The sequence below is a fragment of the Giraffa tippelskirchi genome, chromosome 7 (assembly GCF_054371585.1).
Source record: "Giraffa tippelskirchi isolate mGirTip1 chromosome 7, T2T-mGirTip1v1.2.pri, whole genome shotgun sequence".
Classification (NCBI taxonomy): Eukaryota; Metazoa; Chordata; class Mammalia; order Artiodactyla; family Giraffidae; genus Giraffa; species Giraffa tippelskirchi.
Window position 1 is genome coordinate 33134695 of NC_137281.1, and position 17138 is coordinate 33151832.

The following is a 17138-nucleotide window of genomic DNA, read 5'->3' on the forward strand; positions in this document are numbered from 1 at the left end:
CATAAACTAAAAGCATTGGCCAGATATTTTTACTATTGCTTTCAATAAATGAGAAAGTCCCTTGCCTCTTGCCACCTATCTAATACCACACCCTGAAAGAGATTTGTGGTGTTAGAAATTCAGCTTTTCTCAACTTAGTCCTTTGTTTGCTGATTTTATGCTTTTCCAATATTGTGTGTTATTAGAAATCTGACCATTACAGTAGTTAAATAATGGAAAATAATTTACTCTCCATAGCACTTATAAATATTAAATAAGTTTTCACAGGCAGTGTAAAGCTAGACAGTGAGCTTGAGGCCAGAGACCATATTCTATTCATTTGTGCCATCTAACAACTTGCTTCCTCATATCTAGCCATTCAGTTCAGTTCATTTGCTCAGTCATGTCAGATTCTTTGTGACCCCATGGACTGCAGCACGCCAGGCCTCCCTGTCCATCACCAACTCCAGGAGTTTATCCAAACCCATGTCCATTGAGTTGGTGATGCCATCCAACAATCTCATCCTCCGTCATCCCCTTCTCCTCCCACCTTCAATCTGTCCCAGGGTCAGAGTCTTTTCCAATGAGTCAGCTCTTCGCATCAGGTGGCCAAAGTATTGGAGTTTCAACTTCAGCAGGAGTGCTTCCAATGAATACTCAGGACTGATCTCCTTTCGGATGGACTGGTTGGATCTCCTTGCAGTCCAAGGGATTCTCAAGAGTGTTGTCCAACATTACACTTCAAAAGCATCAATCCTTTGATGCTCAGCTTTCTTTATAGACCACTCTCAGATCCATACATGACTACTGGAAAAACCATAGCTTTGACTAGACAGACCTTTGTTGGCAAAGTAACGTCTCTGCTTTTTAATATGCTGTCTAGGTTGGTCATAACTTTCCTTCCAAGGAGTAAGCGTCTTTTAATTTCATGGCTGCAGTCATCATCTGCAGTGATTTGGAGCCCCCAAAAATAAAGTATGCCACTGTTTCCCCATCTATTTGCCATGAAGTGATGGGAATGGATGCCATGATCTTAGTTTTCTGAATGTTGAGCTTTAAGCCAACTTTTTCACTCTCCTCTTTCACTTTCATCAAGAGGCTCTTTTTAGTTCTTTACTTTCTGCCATAAGGGTGGTGTCATCTGCATATCTGAGGTTATTGATCTTTCTCCCAGCAATCTTGATTCCAGCTTATGCTTCATCCAGCCCAGCATTTCTCATGATGTAATCTGCATATAAGTTAAATAAGCAGGGTGACAATATACAGCCTTGATGTACTCCTTTTCCTATTTGGAACCAGTTTATTGTTCCATGTCCAGTTCTAACTGTTGCTTCTTGATCGGCATACAGATTTCTCAAGAGGTAGGTCAGGTGGTCTGGGATTCCCATCTCTTTCAGAATTTTCCATAGTTTATTGTGATCCACACAGTCAAAGGCTTTGGCATAGTCAATAAAGCAGAAATAGATGTTTTTCTGAAACTTTCTTGCTTTTTCGATGATCTAGCAGATGTTTGTTTGCAATTTGAACTCTGGTTCTTCTGCCTTTTGTAAATCCAGTTTGAACATTTGGAACTTCATGGTTCACGTATTGCTGAAGCCTGGCTTGGAGAATTTTGAGCATTACTTTACTAGCATGTGAGATGAGTGCAATTGTGCAGTAGTTTGAGCATTCTTTGGCATTGCCTTTCTTTGGATTGGGATGAAAACTGACCTTTCCAGTCCTGTGGCCACAGCTGAGTTTTCCAAATTTACTGGCATATTGAGTGCAGCACTTTCACAGCATCATCTTTTGGGATCTGAAATAGCTCAACTGGAATTCCATCACCTCCACTAGCTTTGTTTGTAGTGTTGCTTCCTAAGGCCCACTTGACTTCACATTCCAGGATGTCTAGGTGAGTGATCATACCATCATGATTATCTGGGTCATGAAGATCTTTTTTGTACAGTTCTTCTGTGTATTCTTGCCACCTCTTCTTAATATCTTCTGCTTCTGTTAGGTCCATACCATCTCTGTCCTTTATTGAGCCCATCATTGCATGAAATGTTCCCTTGGTATCTCTAATTTTCTTGAAGCGATCTCTAGTCTTTCCCATTCTATTGTTTTCCTCTATTTCTTTGCACTGTTCACTGAGGAAAGCTTTCTTCTCTCTCCTTGCTGTTCTCTGGAACTCTGCATTCAAATAGGTTTATCTTTCCTTTACTCCTTTGCTTTTCACTTCTCTTCTTTTCCCAGCTATTTGTAAGGCCTCCTCAGACAGCCATTTTGCTTTTTTGCATTTTTCTTGGGGATGGTCTTGATTCCTGTCTCCTGTACAATGTAATGAACCTCCATCCATAGCTCATCAGGTACTCTGTCTATCAGATCTAGTCCCTTAAATCTAATTCTCACTTCCACTGTATAATCATTAGGGATTTGATTTATGTCATACCTGATGGTCTAGTGGTTTTCCCTACTTTCTTCAATTTAAGTCTGAATTTGGCAATAAGGAGTTCATGATCTGGGCCACAGTCAGCTCCTGATCTGCTGACTGTATAGAGCTTCTCCATCTTTGGCTGCAAAGAATATAATCAATCAGTCTGATTGATTTTGGCATTGATCATCTGGTGATGTCCATTTGTAGAGTCTTCTCTTGTGTTTTTGGAAGAAGATGTTTGCTATGACCAGTGCATTGTCTTGGCAAAACTCTTTTGTAGAGTCTTCTCTTGTGTTTTTGGAAGAAGATGTTTGCTATGACCAGTGCATTGTCTTGGCAAAACTCTTATCTAGCCATTAGCAAGTGCTTAATAATATTTAAATGTAAATATTCTTACCATAAAGGCCCTGTGTGAGATGCTTGTAGAGTACCATCTCCTGCATACAAATGAAAAATAAACTTCTTAAAGCAAAGAGCACAGAGAACTAAAATTTAGTTATTATAATTTATTATTCAAAACTCTACTATATAGGCACTTGCAGAAAAAAAAAATATGGCCTCTCATGGACATACTTATGATTTCACTTTCAATGACAGGTAGTTACACTGAATGAATGGTTATTGTAACCTGACTTGATGATCATATACTTTATATTAATCACGAAACTTGCATTCTACTAATATGGTAGACTTTGCCATGTGTGATAAATTTTAATTAACACAAAATTTAAAAATTTTGTCCCTTGCTCACATGCAACCACACTTTAAATAATCATAGTGACATGGGGTTAGGGACCACCATACCAGAGAGCAAAGATATGCAACATTTCTATTACTGTAAAAACTTAACAGAAATTGCTGGGATAACTATTTATTCCCTGGTATTTAATGACATGTTTTCCAGTTCATCAGTTGGGATGCTGTGAAAGATTAGAAAGTATCTGAGTTTGTCTTGTGTGCCCCAGGACCTGGGGGTGGGGGAAAGGCAGTGACTTCATAAGAGCCTGGGTCAGACTTACCTGCTGGTATTGGAGAGTCTACTGTGGAGGTGGGGAGGAGGGGCAGCTATGGCTCACTGAGGGGACAAAGACATTGCTGGTGGTAACTCTGGGGAATACTCAGTGGCATGAGCCCTCCTGGAAGCTGCCATTTTCTTACCAAGACATGGCCCCACTCAACAGTGCCACCAGATCAGCTTTGCAACAAATGCTAAAGAAGTTTCTGTAAGTAGAAAAGAAAAGGCCACAACTAGAAACAAGAAAAGTATAGATGGAAAAGCTCACCAGTAAAGGCAGAAATCATCCACTAACAAATATGATATCAAAAGCAGCAGCAGTTATGAGGAGAGTATAAAATGCAAGGTATTGAAAATATATTTGAAATTAAAGACTGGCAACTTAAAACAATCTTATTTATATATAGACTGCTGTATCAAAACCTCAGAGTAACCACAAACTGAAAATCTACAATAGGTATGCACATAAAAAAAGAATAAGGAATTGAAAAATAAAAAATCCCACTAGTTGAGGAACAAATCACAGGAGGACAAAACAGGAAGTGAAAAGACATAAAAAACAAATCAATAACATTTAACAAAATGGCTGTAAAAACAAATTATTGATCATTACCTTAAAGATAAACGAATCAAATGCCTCAACCTAAAGATGTAGACTGGCTCAGTAAGTTTTAAACAAAAACTGTATTTTTTCTGTCTACAAGAGACTCATTTCAGATGTAGGGACACATACAGAATGAAAATGAGGGGATGGAAAAAGGTATACCATACAAATCAAAAGAAAGCTGAAGTAGGAGTACTTATATCAAAGAAAAAATAGACCTTAAAGAGTGTTATACGAGGCAAAGAAGAACACTGCATAATTATCATCAATCCAAAGACATGTTAACATATGTGCATCCAACATAGGAGCACCTTAATATATTAAACAAATTCTAACAACCGTAAAAGGGGAAATCGACAGTAACACAATATTGGGGGGTGATGCTTTAACACCCTACTTTCATCAGTGGATAGATCATCCAGAAAAATCAGTAAGGAAACATTGGTCTTAAATGACACATTGGACCAGATGCACTTAATTGATATTTATAGAGCATTCCCTCGAATAGTAGCAAAATCCATGTACTTCTCGTACTTCTCAAGTGCACACACAACATTCTCCAGGATTGATCATATGCTGGGCCACAAAGTGAGCCTTGGTAAATTAAAGAAAATTGAAATCATATCAAGAATCTTTTCCAACCACAATGTTATGAGATTATAAATCAATTACAGGGGAAAAAAGCTGTAAACATACACACACACACACACGTGGAGCCTAAACAATATGCTACCAAGGAACCCATGGATCACTGAAGATATCCAAGAGAAAATAAATACCTAGAGACAAGTGAAAATAAAAGCATGATAATCCAAACCTATGGGACACAATAAAATTAGTTCTAAAAGGGAAATATATAGCAATAAAATCTTAAGATATTTATTTGGGGATTTACTTATTTCCTAACTACACCTAGAACAACTAGAGAAAAAGAACAAACAAAACCCAGAGTTAACAGAAAGAGCATAAAGATCAGAGTAGAAATCCCTGAAATAGAGATGAAGAAAACAATAGCAAAGATCAATGAAACTAAAAACTGGTTCTTTGACAAGGTTGACAAGATTGTTAAACCTTTAGCCAGACTCATCAAGAAAAAAAAAAAAAAAAGGGCTCAATAAAATTAGAAGTTAAAAAGGTGAAGTTTCAGCTGATACCACAGGAATTATTATTCAGTCACTTCAGTCATGTCCGACTCTTTGTGATTGCATGCACTGCAGGCTTCTCTGTCTGTGGCATTCTCCAGGCAAGAATACTCGAGTGGGTTGCCATTTCCTTCTCCAATACAAAGGATCATAAGAGACTACTACAAGCAACTCTATGCCAATAAAATGGACAACTTGGGAAAATTCTTAGAAAGACACAACTTCCCAAGACTGAACCAGGAAGAAATAGGAAATATGAACAGACCAATCACAAGCACTGAAATTTAAATTGATTTAAAAACTCCCAACAAATGCAAGTCCAGGACCAGACTGTTTCACAGGAAAATCCTATCAAACATTTATAAAAGGGTTAACAGCTATCCTTCTGAACCTATTCCAAAACATTGTGGAGGAAGGAACACTCCCAAACTTATTCTATGAGGCCATCATCACCCTGATACCAAAATTGGACAAAAATACCACAAAAAAGACAATTATAAGCCAAGATCACTGAACATAGATGAAAAAAATGCTCAACAATCTATTAGCAATCCAAATCCAGCAGTACATTGAGAGAATCATATCCCATGAATGAATGGGATTTATCCCAGTGATGCATGCAGTTTTCAGTATTCACAAATCAATCTGTGTGATACAGCCAGTCAACAAATTGAAGTCTAAAAACCATATGATCATCTTAATAGATGCATAAAAACATTTGAGAAAATGCAGCACCTATTTATGATAAAAACTCCAGAAAATAGGCACAGAAGGAACATGCCTTAACACAATAAAGGCAATATAGCAATATATGACAAGCCTACAGCCAACATCATATTCAGTAATGAAAAACTGAAAGCCTTTTATCTAAGGTCAGGAACAACACAAGGATGTCCACTCTTACCATATTATTTCAACATATTTTTGAAAGTCCTATCCTTGGCAATCAGAGAAGAAATTAAAAGGAATGTAAATTGGAAAAGAAGAAATAAAACTGTCACTGTTTGTAGGTGACATGATTGTATACATGGAAAAATACTAAAGATGCTACCAGAAAATGACTAGAGCTCATCAACGAGTTCAGTAAAGTTGTAGGATATAGAATTAATACACAGAAATCTGTTACATTTCTATACACTGAGAGATCAGAAATAGAAAATTAAACAATCCGATGTACCATCACATCAAAAAGAATAACTAGGAAAAAACCTACCTTAGGAGACAAAAGACCTGTATTCTGAAAAGTATAACACACTGATGAAAGAAATCAAAGATGACACAAACAGATGGAAAGCTATATCATGATCTTGGGTTGGAAGAATCAATATTGTCAAAATGACTATTACTCAAGGCAGCCTACAGATACAGTGCAGTTCCTATCAAATTACCAATGGCATTTTCCATAGAACTAGAACAAAAAAATCTTAAAATTTATATGGAGGAAACAAAGGACCTCGAAATAGCCAAAGCAGTTTGAGAAAGAAAAATGGAGTTGAAGGAATCAAGCTCCCTAACTTCAGACTGTACTACAAAGTTATGGTAATCAAGACAGTATAGTAGTAGCACGAAACAGAAATATAGATCAATGGAACAGAATGGAAAGTCCACAAATAAAACCACACATACACAGTCAATTAATCTGTGACAAAGGCAAGACTATACAATGGAGAAAAGATAGTCTCTTCAATAAGTGGTGCTGGGAAAACCACACAGCTACATGTAAAAGAATGAAATTAGAACATTCTCTAACACCATACACAAAAATAAAATGAGTTCAGTCACTCAGTCGTGTCCTACTCTTTGCAACCCCACGGACTGCAGCACACCAGGCTTCCCTGTCCATCACCAGCTCCCGGAGCTAAGACGGGATACTATAAAACTCTCAGAGGGAAACAAAGTCAGAACAATCTTTGACATAAGTTGTAGCAGTATCTTTTTTGATCCATATCCTATTAATGGAAAAAAAAAAGATGAACAAATGGGATCTAATTAAATTCAAAAGCTTTTTGCTCAGGTTAGGAAACCATAAACAAAATGAAAGGCCACCCACAGAATGGGAGGAAATATTTGCAAACAATACAATTAACAAAGGATTAATTCCCAAAATTTAGAAACAGCTTCTGCAGCTCTAATAAGAGAATAAAAATGGGCGGAAGACCTAAATAGATATTTCTCCAAAGAAGACATACAGATGGCCAAGAGACATATGAAAAGATGCTCAACATTGCTAACTATTAAGAGAAACACAGACCAGAACTACAATGAGATAGCGCCTCACAGAATGGCCAGCATCAAAAATGCTGGAGGGTTAAATGCTGCAGAGCGTATTCAGAAAGGTAACCTTCCTATGCTGTTGGTGACAATGTAAATTAGTACAGCCACTATGGAGAACAGCATAGAGGTTCCTTAAAAAGCTAAAAACAGAACTATCATATGATTCAGCGATCCCACTCCTGGGCCTGTGTCTGGAGAAAACCATGGTTCAAAAGGATACATGCTCCCCAGTGTTTACTGCAGCTCTATTTACAACAGTGAAGACATAGAAGCAACCTAAATGTCCATCAACAGAGGAATGGATAAAGAAGATGTGGTACATATATATAATGATTTATTAGTTAACCATTAAAAAAGAAAAAAAATTATACTAATATGGATGACCTGGTGATTATCATTAAGTAAAGTAAGACAGACAAATAGCATATGATATTGCTTATAAATAAGATCTAAAAAAGTGATACAAATGAATGTATTTACAAAACAGAAATAGACTCACAGACTTAGAAAACAGACTTATAGTTGCCAAAGGTGGGTCAGAGGATAAATTTGGATTTTGGGAGTGACATATACATACTACTTTATTTAAAATAAATAATCAACAAGGACCTATACTATATAGCACAGGGAATTCTTTTCAATATTCTGTAGTAATCAAAATGAGAAAAGAATTTGAAAATATAGATATATGTATAACTGAATCATTTATACACCTGACACACAACAATGTAAATCAACTATAGTCCAATGCAAAGTAAAATTTTTAAAAAGGCAGTTAGATTTGAGATTAGACTTTCCTAAAGAACCAGATGCCACCCTTATCTGCAAGTAAAATATCATTACTTTGTCCCCTGCCCCCCTGTGAAGGTGTCAGAAAAGTGCCATGAAAATGGAAAACAAGATGACTTACAGTGTTGAATAGAAAAAACAGATGTCAGAGTAGCCCACACTTTCTTTTCCATCTTTGAATCAGTTTCCATGAGCAACATTCACTGAGAACTTACATATGCCAAGCATGATATTATATGCTAGGGATAAAGAGGTCAATAAGACATGGCAGCTATATGCAAGGACTTTACATATATATGTCTGTCATATCAAGTATCTATTTTGGAATAATTTTATATATGTCTGTCATATCAAGTATCTATTTTGGAATAATTTTAAACTAACAAAATTTGAAAAAAAAGTATAGAAATTGAGTGCATATTTTAAATTTGGCAAGTCAGCAAAATATCTCAGACAAATCTTTGGAGAGGTGAATGAGAACATTACTTCATCAGTACATTATTTTCTCTTTAAAATACTTACCATGATGATAAGCAAAACTTGTCAAGGATCCACTACTTAGGGTGAAACAGTAGAAGGAAGAGAAGAGAAAAAAACCCAAGGCTCATGAATTCTTTCATGGAAGAAAATTTGAAATTCTAGTGGGGAAACCAAAAGAGGGCAAGAATGATTAGTTGTTATCTTCAAATGGAAGCTCATATACATCGATTTTTTAGAAAATCATTAATTACTATAATCCAAAGTAGCAAAAACAATAGGCATTTAATATTCACTGAACAAATGAATACATAAATTTTGTGGCTGAAGGAGTCAAAGCAATAAAATCCCCCAATCAACCTGTTGAGGATAACAGACATTTCTCTATTTAAGGATTCTTCAACTTTAATCATGGAGTTGGACTTTCTGAAGAAAAAAAAGGTTGAGATAATTGCTATATTAGGTATGAATGAAAATTGGCTTTGAAAACTTGGATATTGTTGCTTGTTTCCCCTGGCCATCGGTATTGATTTATATAATGATAAAAACAGATATGCAGACTCATGAATGGTAAACAGATTCCCCACCCCACCACTCAGAATGTTGGAATTCTTGTCTCAGAAACCTGTGAATGTTATTTCTCATTGCAAAAGCACTTTGCTGATGTGAGTTAGCTTAAGAATCTGAGATGGGAAAACCGTAAGATAATATGCTTCAAACTACCACATTTGCAGGAGGAGAAGGGGACGACAGAGGATGAGATGGCTGGATGGCATCACCGACTCAATGGACATGAGTTTGGGTAAACTCCGGGAGTTGGTGATGGACAGGGAGGCCTGGTGTGCTGCGATTCATGGGGTTGCAAAGAGTTGGACACGACTGAGCAACTGAACTGACTGACCACATTTGTGGCAACTTGTTACAGTAGCAATAAAAAATGTAGTTGAGGAACATTTAAACATTGTATGCTTTATATTCCAGCATGGATAGCCTGTAGCTTTTGAAATTAAAGATACCTGATAACCCCTGATCTTCTACCCATATACCTTCATGGAAACAATTGAAAGGTATTGTCATTTTAACCAGGTGCATGAGCACTGAAACCAACAGCTACCTTCTTTAAAAATTATTCCCAGCAGCCCCACCCATTAATGTAGCCTGCATGACCCCTCTGCAATGTGAGTCATAACTCCATCAGGTCATTATTTGACACTTAAGGATGTGAATAGGGTAACTATTATTTCCAACCCTCTGAAAACATGAGGAAGGAAATGAGCATCAAGGGTAAGAGATGCTAGAGGAGGATGCAGAAATATTTGACATGTTACATAAGGTGATTTCGTTCTGTTTGCCAAGATATTTTCCATTATTTCTACCAACCAATCTATACTTGACTCTCATGCACCTATCTTCTTTGCACAATAAACCACAATGAAATAAAGTCTAGTCATTTGCTGAACACACCATGCCATTTCCTGCCTTATTGTCTTTGAGCGTGCTTTCTTTCCTGTATGGGATGTTCTTTCTTTTTATTCCTGCCAGACTGCATTCATTTCTTTCAAAACCAAAATGAAGATTCAATGCTGTGCATATTTTCTGGGAAGCAGCAGCATATGCTCAGTTCTTCTTTCCTCACTTACGAGTGAGTCCAGGTTTCATAAGATAGGATCAATAAAATGCATGTATCCTAGTAATGTCCTTTTTGATAATAATGAACATGCATTGCTTCATTTGTTTATTCATAATATTAAGCATCTTATATATGCTATCCATTGTGTAAGGCACAAGTGACATAACTATGAAAAAATACAGGTTATTCTATCCTGGAGCTTATGGCAGAATGTAATCATGATATAAAGCTCATCTCCCATCTTTATAACCACAGTGCTAACACAGTGCCTGAGATACGAGGTATCTGATAAATATTCAAAGGAAAGAAAGAAAAAAAGAGAGAATGGGAGAATGAAAGGGAAAGAGAGAGGAAGGAAGAGTGAGAAATAGAGATTAATGAGCAATAAAGAGAAATAGGAGAGGGAAGAAGAGGCAGAGAAAGACAAAGGAACGAGTTCCCTGAATACTAAGTTCTTCCAACCAAAATTCAGGCTGGAGCTGGCCCTGAGGAAAGAGAAGTAAGCAAGTCTGCATAGAATATGCATAGCTGCCATCTTGACAGAGATTCATTTTTATTTAATGTCGAATATCAAAGAGTGATGCTATGTTTCACAAACTTTCCCACTGAATTATTCTAATAGCAGAAGAGTGAGGGAGAACCTCCAGAGGCTCTCAACCCACTGGAAGAGGGGGATTTCTTTTAAGTCTCTGGATTTATTTGAAAAATTCATGTAAATTTTATACTCCACTCATAATACAGCCATGTTAGTTTAAATATAAAAAACATTAGTTTTCTCTAAAATCAGCTAATAAAATTTATGCTCTAGGAAATGGCATCCATAGTTTCTATGTAGCTCTGCTTGTCATGCCCAGCACATCACCACCCACTCTGCAGTAACAGACAGATATACCATCTTGCAAGGAGATGGAGTGGGGAACCATCTGGGTGGTCTATGAAAATGTCCACAATGACCGTCACTGGAAACAGTGCATGGACTTTTTGCCATGAACCATAAAGAAGGAAGATACACCCACACAAAGAATCACCTGCTCTTACTTTATATGCTTGGAGTCCGCTAAGCATTTTAAAACAGCAATTACTATTTAAGAAGTTCCATTTTAGCTGTTTCTAAATCAGTTAATAATATGTATTTTCCTTTTAATATCTTTCTGAGGAGACTAAAGTGCCCCTCACGTAATTTCATTAATTTGCACAGCACTTCCTTTCCAAAGATGGGCTTTTTCATCACTTAAAATACCTTATTTTATACCAGGTTAAAATATCTAATATCAAACATTTCTCTGGCTTAAGTAATAGCAATGTTTATAATTGGATGGCAAAGCTTGAGCTTTAAATCTAGAGAATATGTTGCCATTAAGTTAATACAATAATACAGTGGGGGCTATAAGACTTTTTTAACTCATGGATATGTTATATCTACATTTGTCTATTTTTTAAATTCATAGAAATATTTTTATAGTAGTAGATGCTTCATTTATTAGGAATGACCAGTTCTGGATATAATAATTTAAATAGATATTATTAATGTAATCATATGTAAATATAAATGATGCTGTTTCAATTAGTCAGAATATGTAAAAAGATGGAGCTTCCCTGGTAGCTTAGTTGGTAAAGTATCTGCCTGCAGTGCAGGAGACCTGGGTTAGACCCAGGGATCGAAAGGCAAATCCAGAAGATGCCCTGGAGAAGGAAGTGGCAAACCATTCCAGTATCCTTGCCTGGAAAATCCCATGGACAGAGGAGCCTGGTAGGCTGCAGTCCATGGGGTCGCAAAGAGTCAAACATGACTGAACGACTAACACTGGTACTTGTAAAAAGATATTGATATTCTGCAGAATTGAAAGTCTTATGTACTTGAGGGCCAATTAGAGCCACCCCCCCTTTCTATGTTTAACAGAACGTTGTATAGAATATTTGAGAATTATTTTCCAAAAGACCTTGGAACCACCCATTCCTATTACTCAGATAATTCGGCCTGGAAGTTGCTCTTTTCCTGGCAGGATGAGAGGATGGTTTATAAAGCCACCCCACAGAGAGAAGGTATTGGTAGTAAGCATTGTCCAATATGTGAAGTGGAATAGAGCATGTCCCCAACGTGCTAAAATTGCTGGAACATGTTGAAAGCATAAAAAGACTATGCATTTAGAATAACAGAACTACTAAGGCATTTTTAAACTTTAAAATAGGTGCAGAGGGATACCAGCATCTCTGTCTGAAATTAATATAATTATCAGCTTTTACATTAACAAGTGCTCAGTCCAAAATGAGTCAATTCACACAAATATTATTAGTTTTTTTATGGACTGATGAAACAGCAGTGATCAAGACAGGGGGTAAAAAAAGCATCTTTTTTATGGTGCTTACTGTCTGGTTGGTGAGATATAAATCAGAAATCATCAGGTTGTGAGGAATGTTTACTGTCAAAGTTCTGCCAGGGAAAATGAAGCAGGTTGTAGAACGACAGTGCACTGGCAAAGTGGACTCTGTGCAGGTTTGTCCAGGGATGGTAGGTGAGTTTTACAAATGAAAAAAAGGAATCATGTAAGTAAATACCCAAGGAGACAAGAGGACCAATAAGCTTGTCTTATCCAATGAGTAGCAAAAATACTGGAAAGGTGTGAATAAGGAGTGTGATAAGTGATGAATCCAGAAATAAGCAGAACACAGGCCACATAAGCCCAATAGTGATGGTGAGGAGTTACGTGTGAGAAGTGTTACAGAAATTCTTTGGGGTGACTTCAGCAGCAACATTTCTTGTTCTTATTTATGGCTTAAAAAAGATCACTCTGTTGTGTAGGGGAAATAAATGGAACAAAGGAAAGAGTGGACAGCAAGAGAACAGTTAGGAGAAATCATGATGGTCTAGAAGATATGGAGAGGGGACTTATTAATACCTACATGTTATGTTGTGCAGGGATCTGAAACCACAAGATTACCTCAAAAGATGCATACACAACAAAAGCATTTGATAAAAGGCAACATCTGTTCATGATAAACATGCTTACGAAAGTGGGTATAGAAGGAATGTATCTCAACATAATAAAAGCTATTTATGACAAACCCACAGCCAACTTAATACTCAATGGTGAAAAGTTGAGGTCCCTCCTGCTAAAATCTGGAACAAGACAACCACTCTATTCAACACAGTCCTCACCACAGCAATGAGACAGTAAAAATACATGGCGTCCACACTGGAAGGGAAGAGGCAAAATTGTCATTATATGAAGATGATATACTATATATATTGATAGTGTTAGTCACTCAGTCATGTCCAAGTCTTTGTGACCCCATGGACTGTAGCCCCTCCAGGCTCCTCTGTCAATGGAATTTTCCAGGCAAGAATATTGGATGGGTAGCCATTCCCTTCTCCAGGTGATCTTCCCGACCCAGGGATCAAATCTGGGTCTTCTGCATTGCAAGCAGATTCTTTACCATCTGAGCCCCGAGGGAAGCCCATATATATTGATAGAAAAACCCTTGACACTCCACACAAAAGCTACTAGAATTGATAAATGAATTCAGTGAAATAGGAGATTACAAGGTTAAAATACAAAAATCTGTTGCATTTCTTTACTAACAATGAAATACCAGAAAATTTAAAACAATCCCATCTAAAATTGAATCAAAAAATAAAATACTTAGGAATAAACCTGACCAAGAAGGTGAAAGACTGCTATGCTGACAATATAAAAACTGATAAAGGAAATTGAAGATAATTTAAAGAAATGGGATGATAGCCTGTGATATTGGATTACAAGAATTAATATTACTAGCATAATCATATAACCCAAAGCAATCTACAGATTTAATGCAATCCCTATCAAATGGCCCATGACATTTTTTTTAACAGAACTAGAAGAAATAATCCTAAAATTCATATGGAACTATAAAAGACCTAGAATTGCCAAAGTAATCTTAAGGGGGGAAAATGCTGGAGGCATAACCCTACCAGACTTCAGACAACACTAGAAAGCTATAGTAAACAAAACAGCATTGTTTTGGCACAAATCAGACATATGAATCAATGGAACAGAACAGGGCCCTGAAATAAACCCACATGCCTACAGCCAGTCTTTGGCAAGGGAGACAAGAATAGACATGGAGAAAAGACACTGTTTTCAGCAACTGGTGTTTGGAAAACTGGACAGCTGCATGTAAATCAATGAAGTTAGAATACACCCACATGCCAGCACACAAATAAACTCAAAATAGCTTACAAAGCCAATATAAGATGTGACACCACAAATCTCCTAGAAGAGAACATAGGCAAAACCTTCTGCATAAAGTGTAGTGATGTTTTCTTAGGTCACTGTCCCAAGGCAATAGAAATAAATAAATAGATCTTCCCAACTCATGGATTGAATCTAGGTTTCCCTCATTGCAGGTGGATTCTTTACCAGCTGAGCCACCAGGGAAGCCCAATAAAAATAAGAGCAGAAATAAACAGATGGAACCTAATGAAACATAAGCTTTTGCATAGCAAAGGAAATCATAAACACAAAGACAACCTACAGAATGGGAGAAAAGTATTTGTAAATTAGGCAACTGACAAGGGATTAATTTCCAGTATATACAAACAGCTCACATAAATCAATAACAACAACAACAACAAAAAACCAATCAAAAAATGGGCAGAAGACCTAAATAGATATTTCTCCAAAGAACACATACAGTTGGCCAGCAGACACAGAAGATGTTGAATATTACCAGTTATTAGAGAAATGCAAATCAAAACCACAATGAGATAGCACTCATATAGGTCAGAATGTCCATCATCAAAATGTCTATGGGTAGGGAGGGAAGAGGGTGGGGGTGGGATTCAGGATGTTGAGGGGACACATATATACCTGTGGCCAATTCATGTTGATGCATGGCAAAAACCATCACAATATTCTAAAGTAATTATCCTCAATTAAAATTAATTTTTAAAAACTGTACAAACAATAAATGCTGGAGAGAGTGTGGAGTAAAGGAAACTCTTGTACACTGTTGGTGAGAATATAAATTGGTACAGGTACTATGGAGAATAGTATGGATGTTCCTTAAAAAACTAAAAATAGAGCTACCATATGAGCCTGTAATCCTGCTCCTGGGCATAGATAGATGGATGTGTATATATACTGTCATCATTTGTGTTTATAGGTATGAGTCTGGATGAGAACAGTTTTAACTGAAAATTTATTTGGAGCACAGTGACAAAAGATTTATCCCTGATGTCACCAAGTAAATATCAGAATTAAGTTAGAAGGAGCCAGCAAAAAAACTTGAGAAGCAGTATCCAGAGAAGTAGGAGGAAAATCAGGAGACTGAGGATCCTCAGAAGGCAAAGAAGAAAGTGCTTCATAAAGAGTTAACTAACTGTGTGGAATGCTGCTCTGTTCAAGTGAGAAGAAGCTGATAATTGCCACTGGACAAAGCTAGATGACGATCTTTGGAGAGCTGGTCAAACTAAAGTAGTATAGTGGAGGCCAAACTACTAATAGGAGTGTATTGAGTACATGATGAGAATGAAAACTGGAAGCCTGTAGGTTTAAGCAGTTTTAAGTCATTTGCCCAGAAAGGATCACAGAGTATTGTGGTGGTAGCTGGAGGAACATTGAGTCAAGGGATTTTTTTTTTTTTTAATATGAGTTACTATAGAGGATATTTTACCATAATGGCAGTGTTCCAGCTTATCAAATTCTACATCTTTATTAATAATCATCCCTTCCAAATGTTTAGAAAAAAACTTAATTAGAACCACTCAGTGACAGACTTTATTCTCTTGGGCTCCAAAATCATTTGAGATGGTGACTGCTGCCATGAAATTAAAAGACGCTTGCCCCTTGGAAGTCAAGCTATGCCCAACCTAGATAGCATATTAAAAAGCAGAGACATTGCCATCAAAGGTCTGTCTAGTCAAAGCTATGGTTTTTCCAGTAGTCATGTATGAATGTGAGGGTTGGACCGTAAAGAAAGCTGAGCGCCGAAGAATTGATGCTTTTGAACTGTGGTGCTGGAGAAGACTCTTGAGAGTCCCTTGGACTGTAAGGACATCAAACCAATCGATCCTAAAGGAATCAATCCTGAATATTCATTGGAAGAACATATGCTGAAACTCCAATACTTTGGCCACCTTATGCGAAGAGCCAGCTCATTAGAAAAGACCTTGATGCTGGGAAACATTGAAGGCAGGAGGAGAAGGGGACGACAGAGGACGAGATGGTTGGATGGCATCACTGAGTCAATGGACATGAGTTTGAGTAAGCTCTGGGAGCTGGTGAAGAACCGCGAAGCCTGGCTTGCTGCAGTCCATGGGGTCGCAAAGAGTTGGACGTGACTGAGTGACTGAGCAACAACATACTATTCAAGATTTCACAGCATAGGCTTAAATCTCAAAGATGGAGAAGGGCGTGCAGTCTCCCAGTCTTCTCCAATCTCCCATTTGTTCCTTTGATTCATTTCTATAGATTAACCTCCAATGTCTCTCCTGAACAACTGAATACCACCCAGGATAGAAGTTATTACTGTTACACTTTGACAATTTTTTGAGGGGAGTCATCTCTGATATCAGTAATAGAAATCTTGGATTATTTTGTTCCACAACTAAGATTCCAGAAGACAAGACTGATTCTGATAGTGTGCAAATCTTTGTTTTATAGCTTTGACTGTGTCCTGACTATGGAAAGCCATAGGAAATAGGTGTTTCAGTTGCCACTAGTATCATCTGGCTAAAAATAAAAATGTTAGGTTGAATTAAAAGAAGAATAGTGTGAAAATCAAAGAAGGTGACCATCTTTGACTTTCCACTTCTAATTATATCAGACTTAATA

The 17138-nt window shown here is 37.1% G+C and overlaps 1 protein-coding gene across 2 annotated transcripts in view; it reads right to left on the bottom strand.

The window, feature by feature from the left end:
* The window catches only part of LOC145514265 (uncharacterized), a 985725-nt gene that overhangs the window by 125774 nt on the left and 842813 nt on the right, over window positions 1-17138 (bottom strand). Inside the window, exons 7-8 of one of the 2 annotated variants that reach the window (XM_081511613.1) lie at window positions 3551-3613; window positions 2790-2829 (exon numbers count right to left, since the gene is read on the bottom strand). In XM_081511613.1, coding sequence (XP_081367739.1) covers window positions 2790-2829; window positions 3551-3613 — 103 coding nt within the window. The remainder of the gene's footprint in view (window positions 1-2789; window positions 2830-3550; window positions 3614-17138) is intronic. The other variant, XR_014060002.1, reaches the window with a different exon arrangement.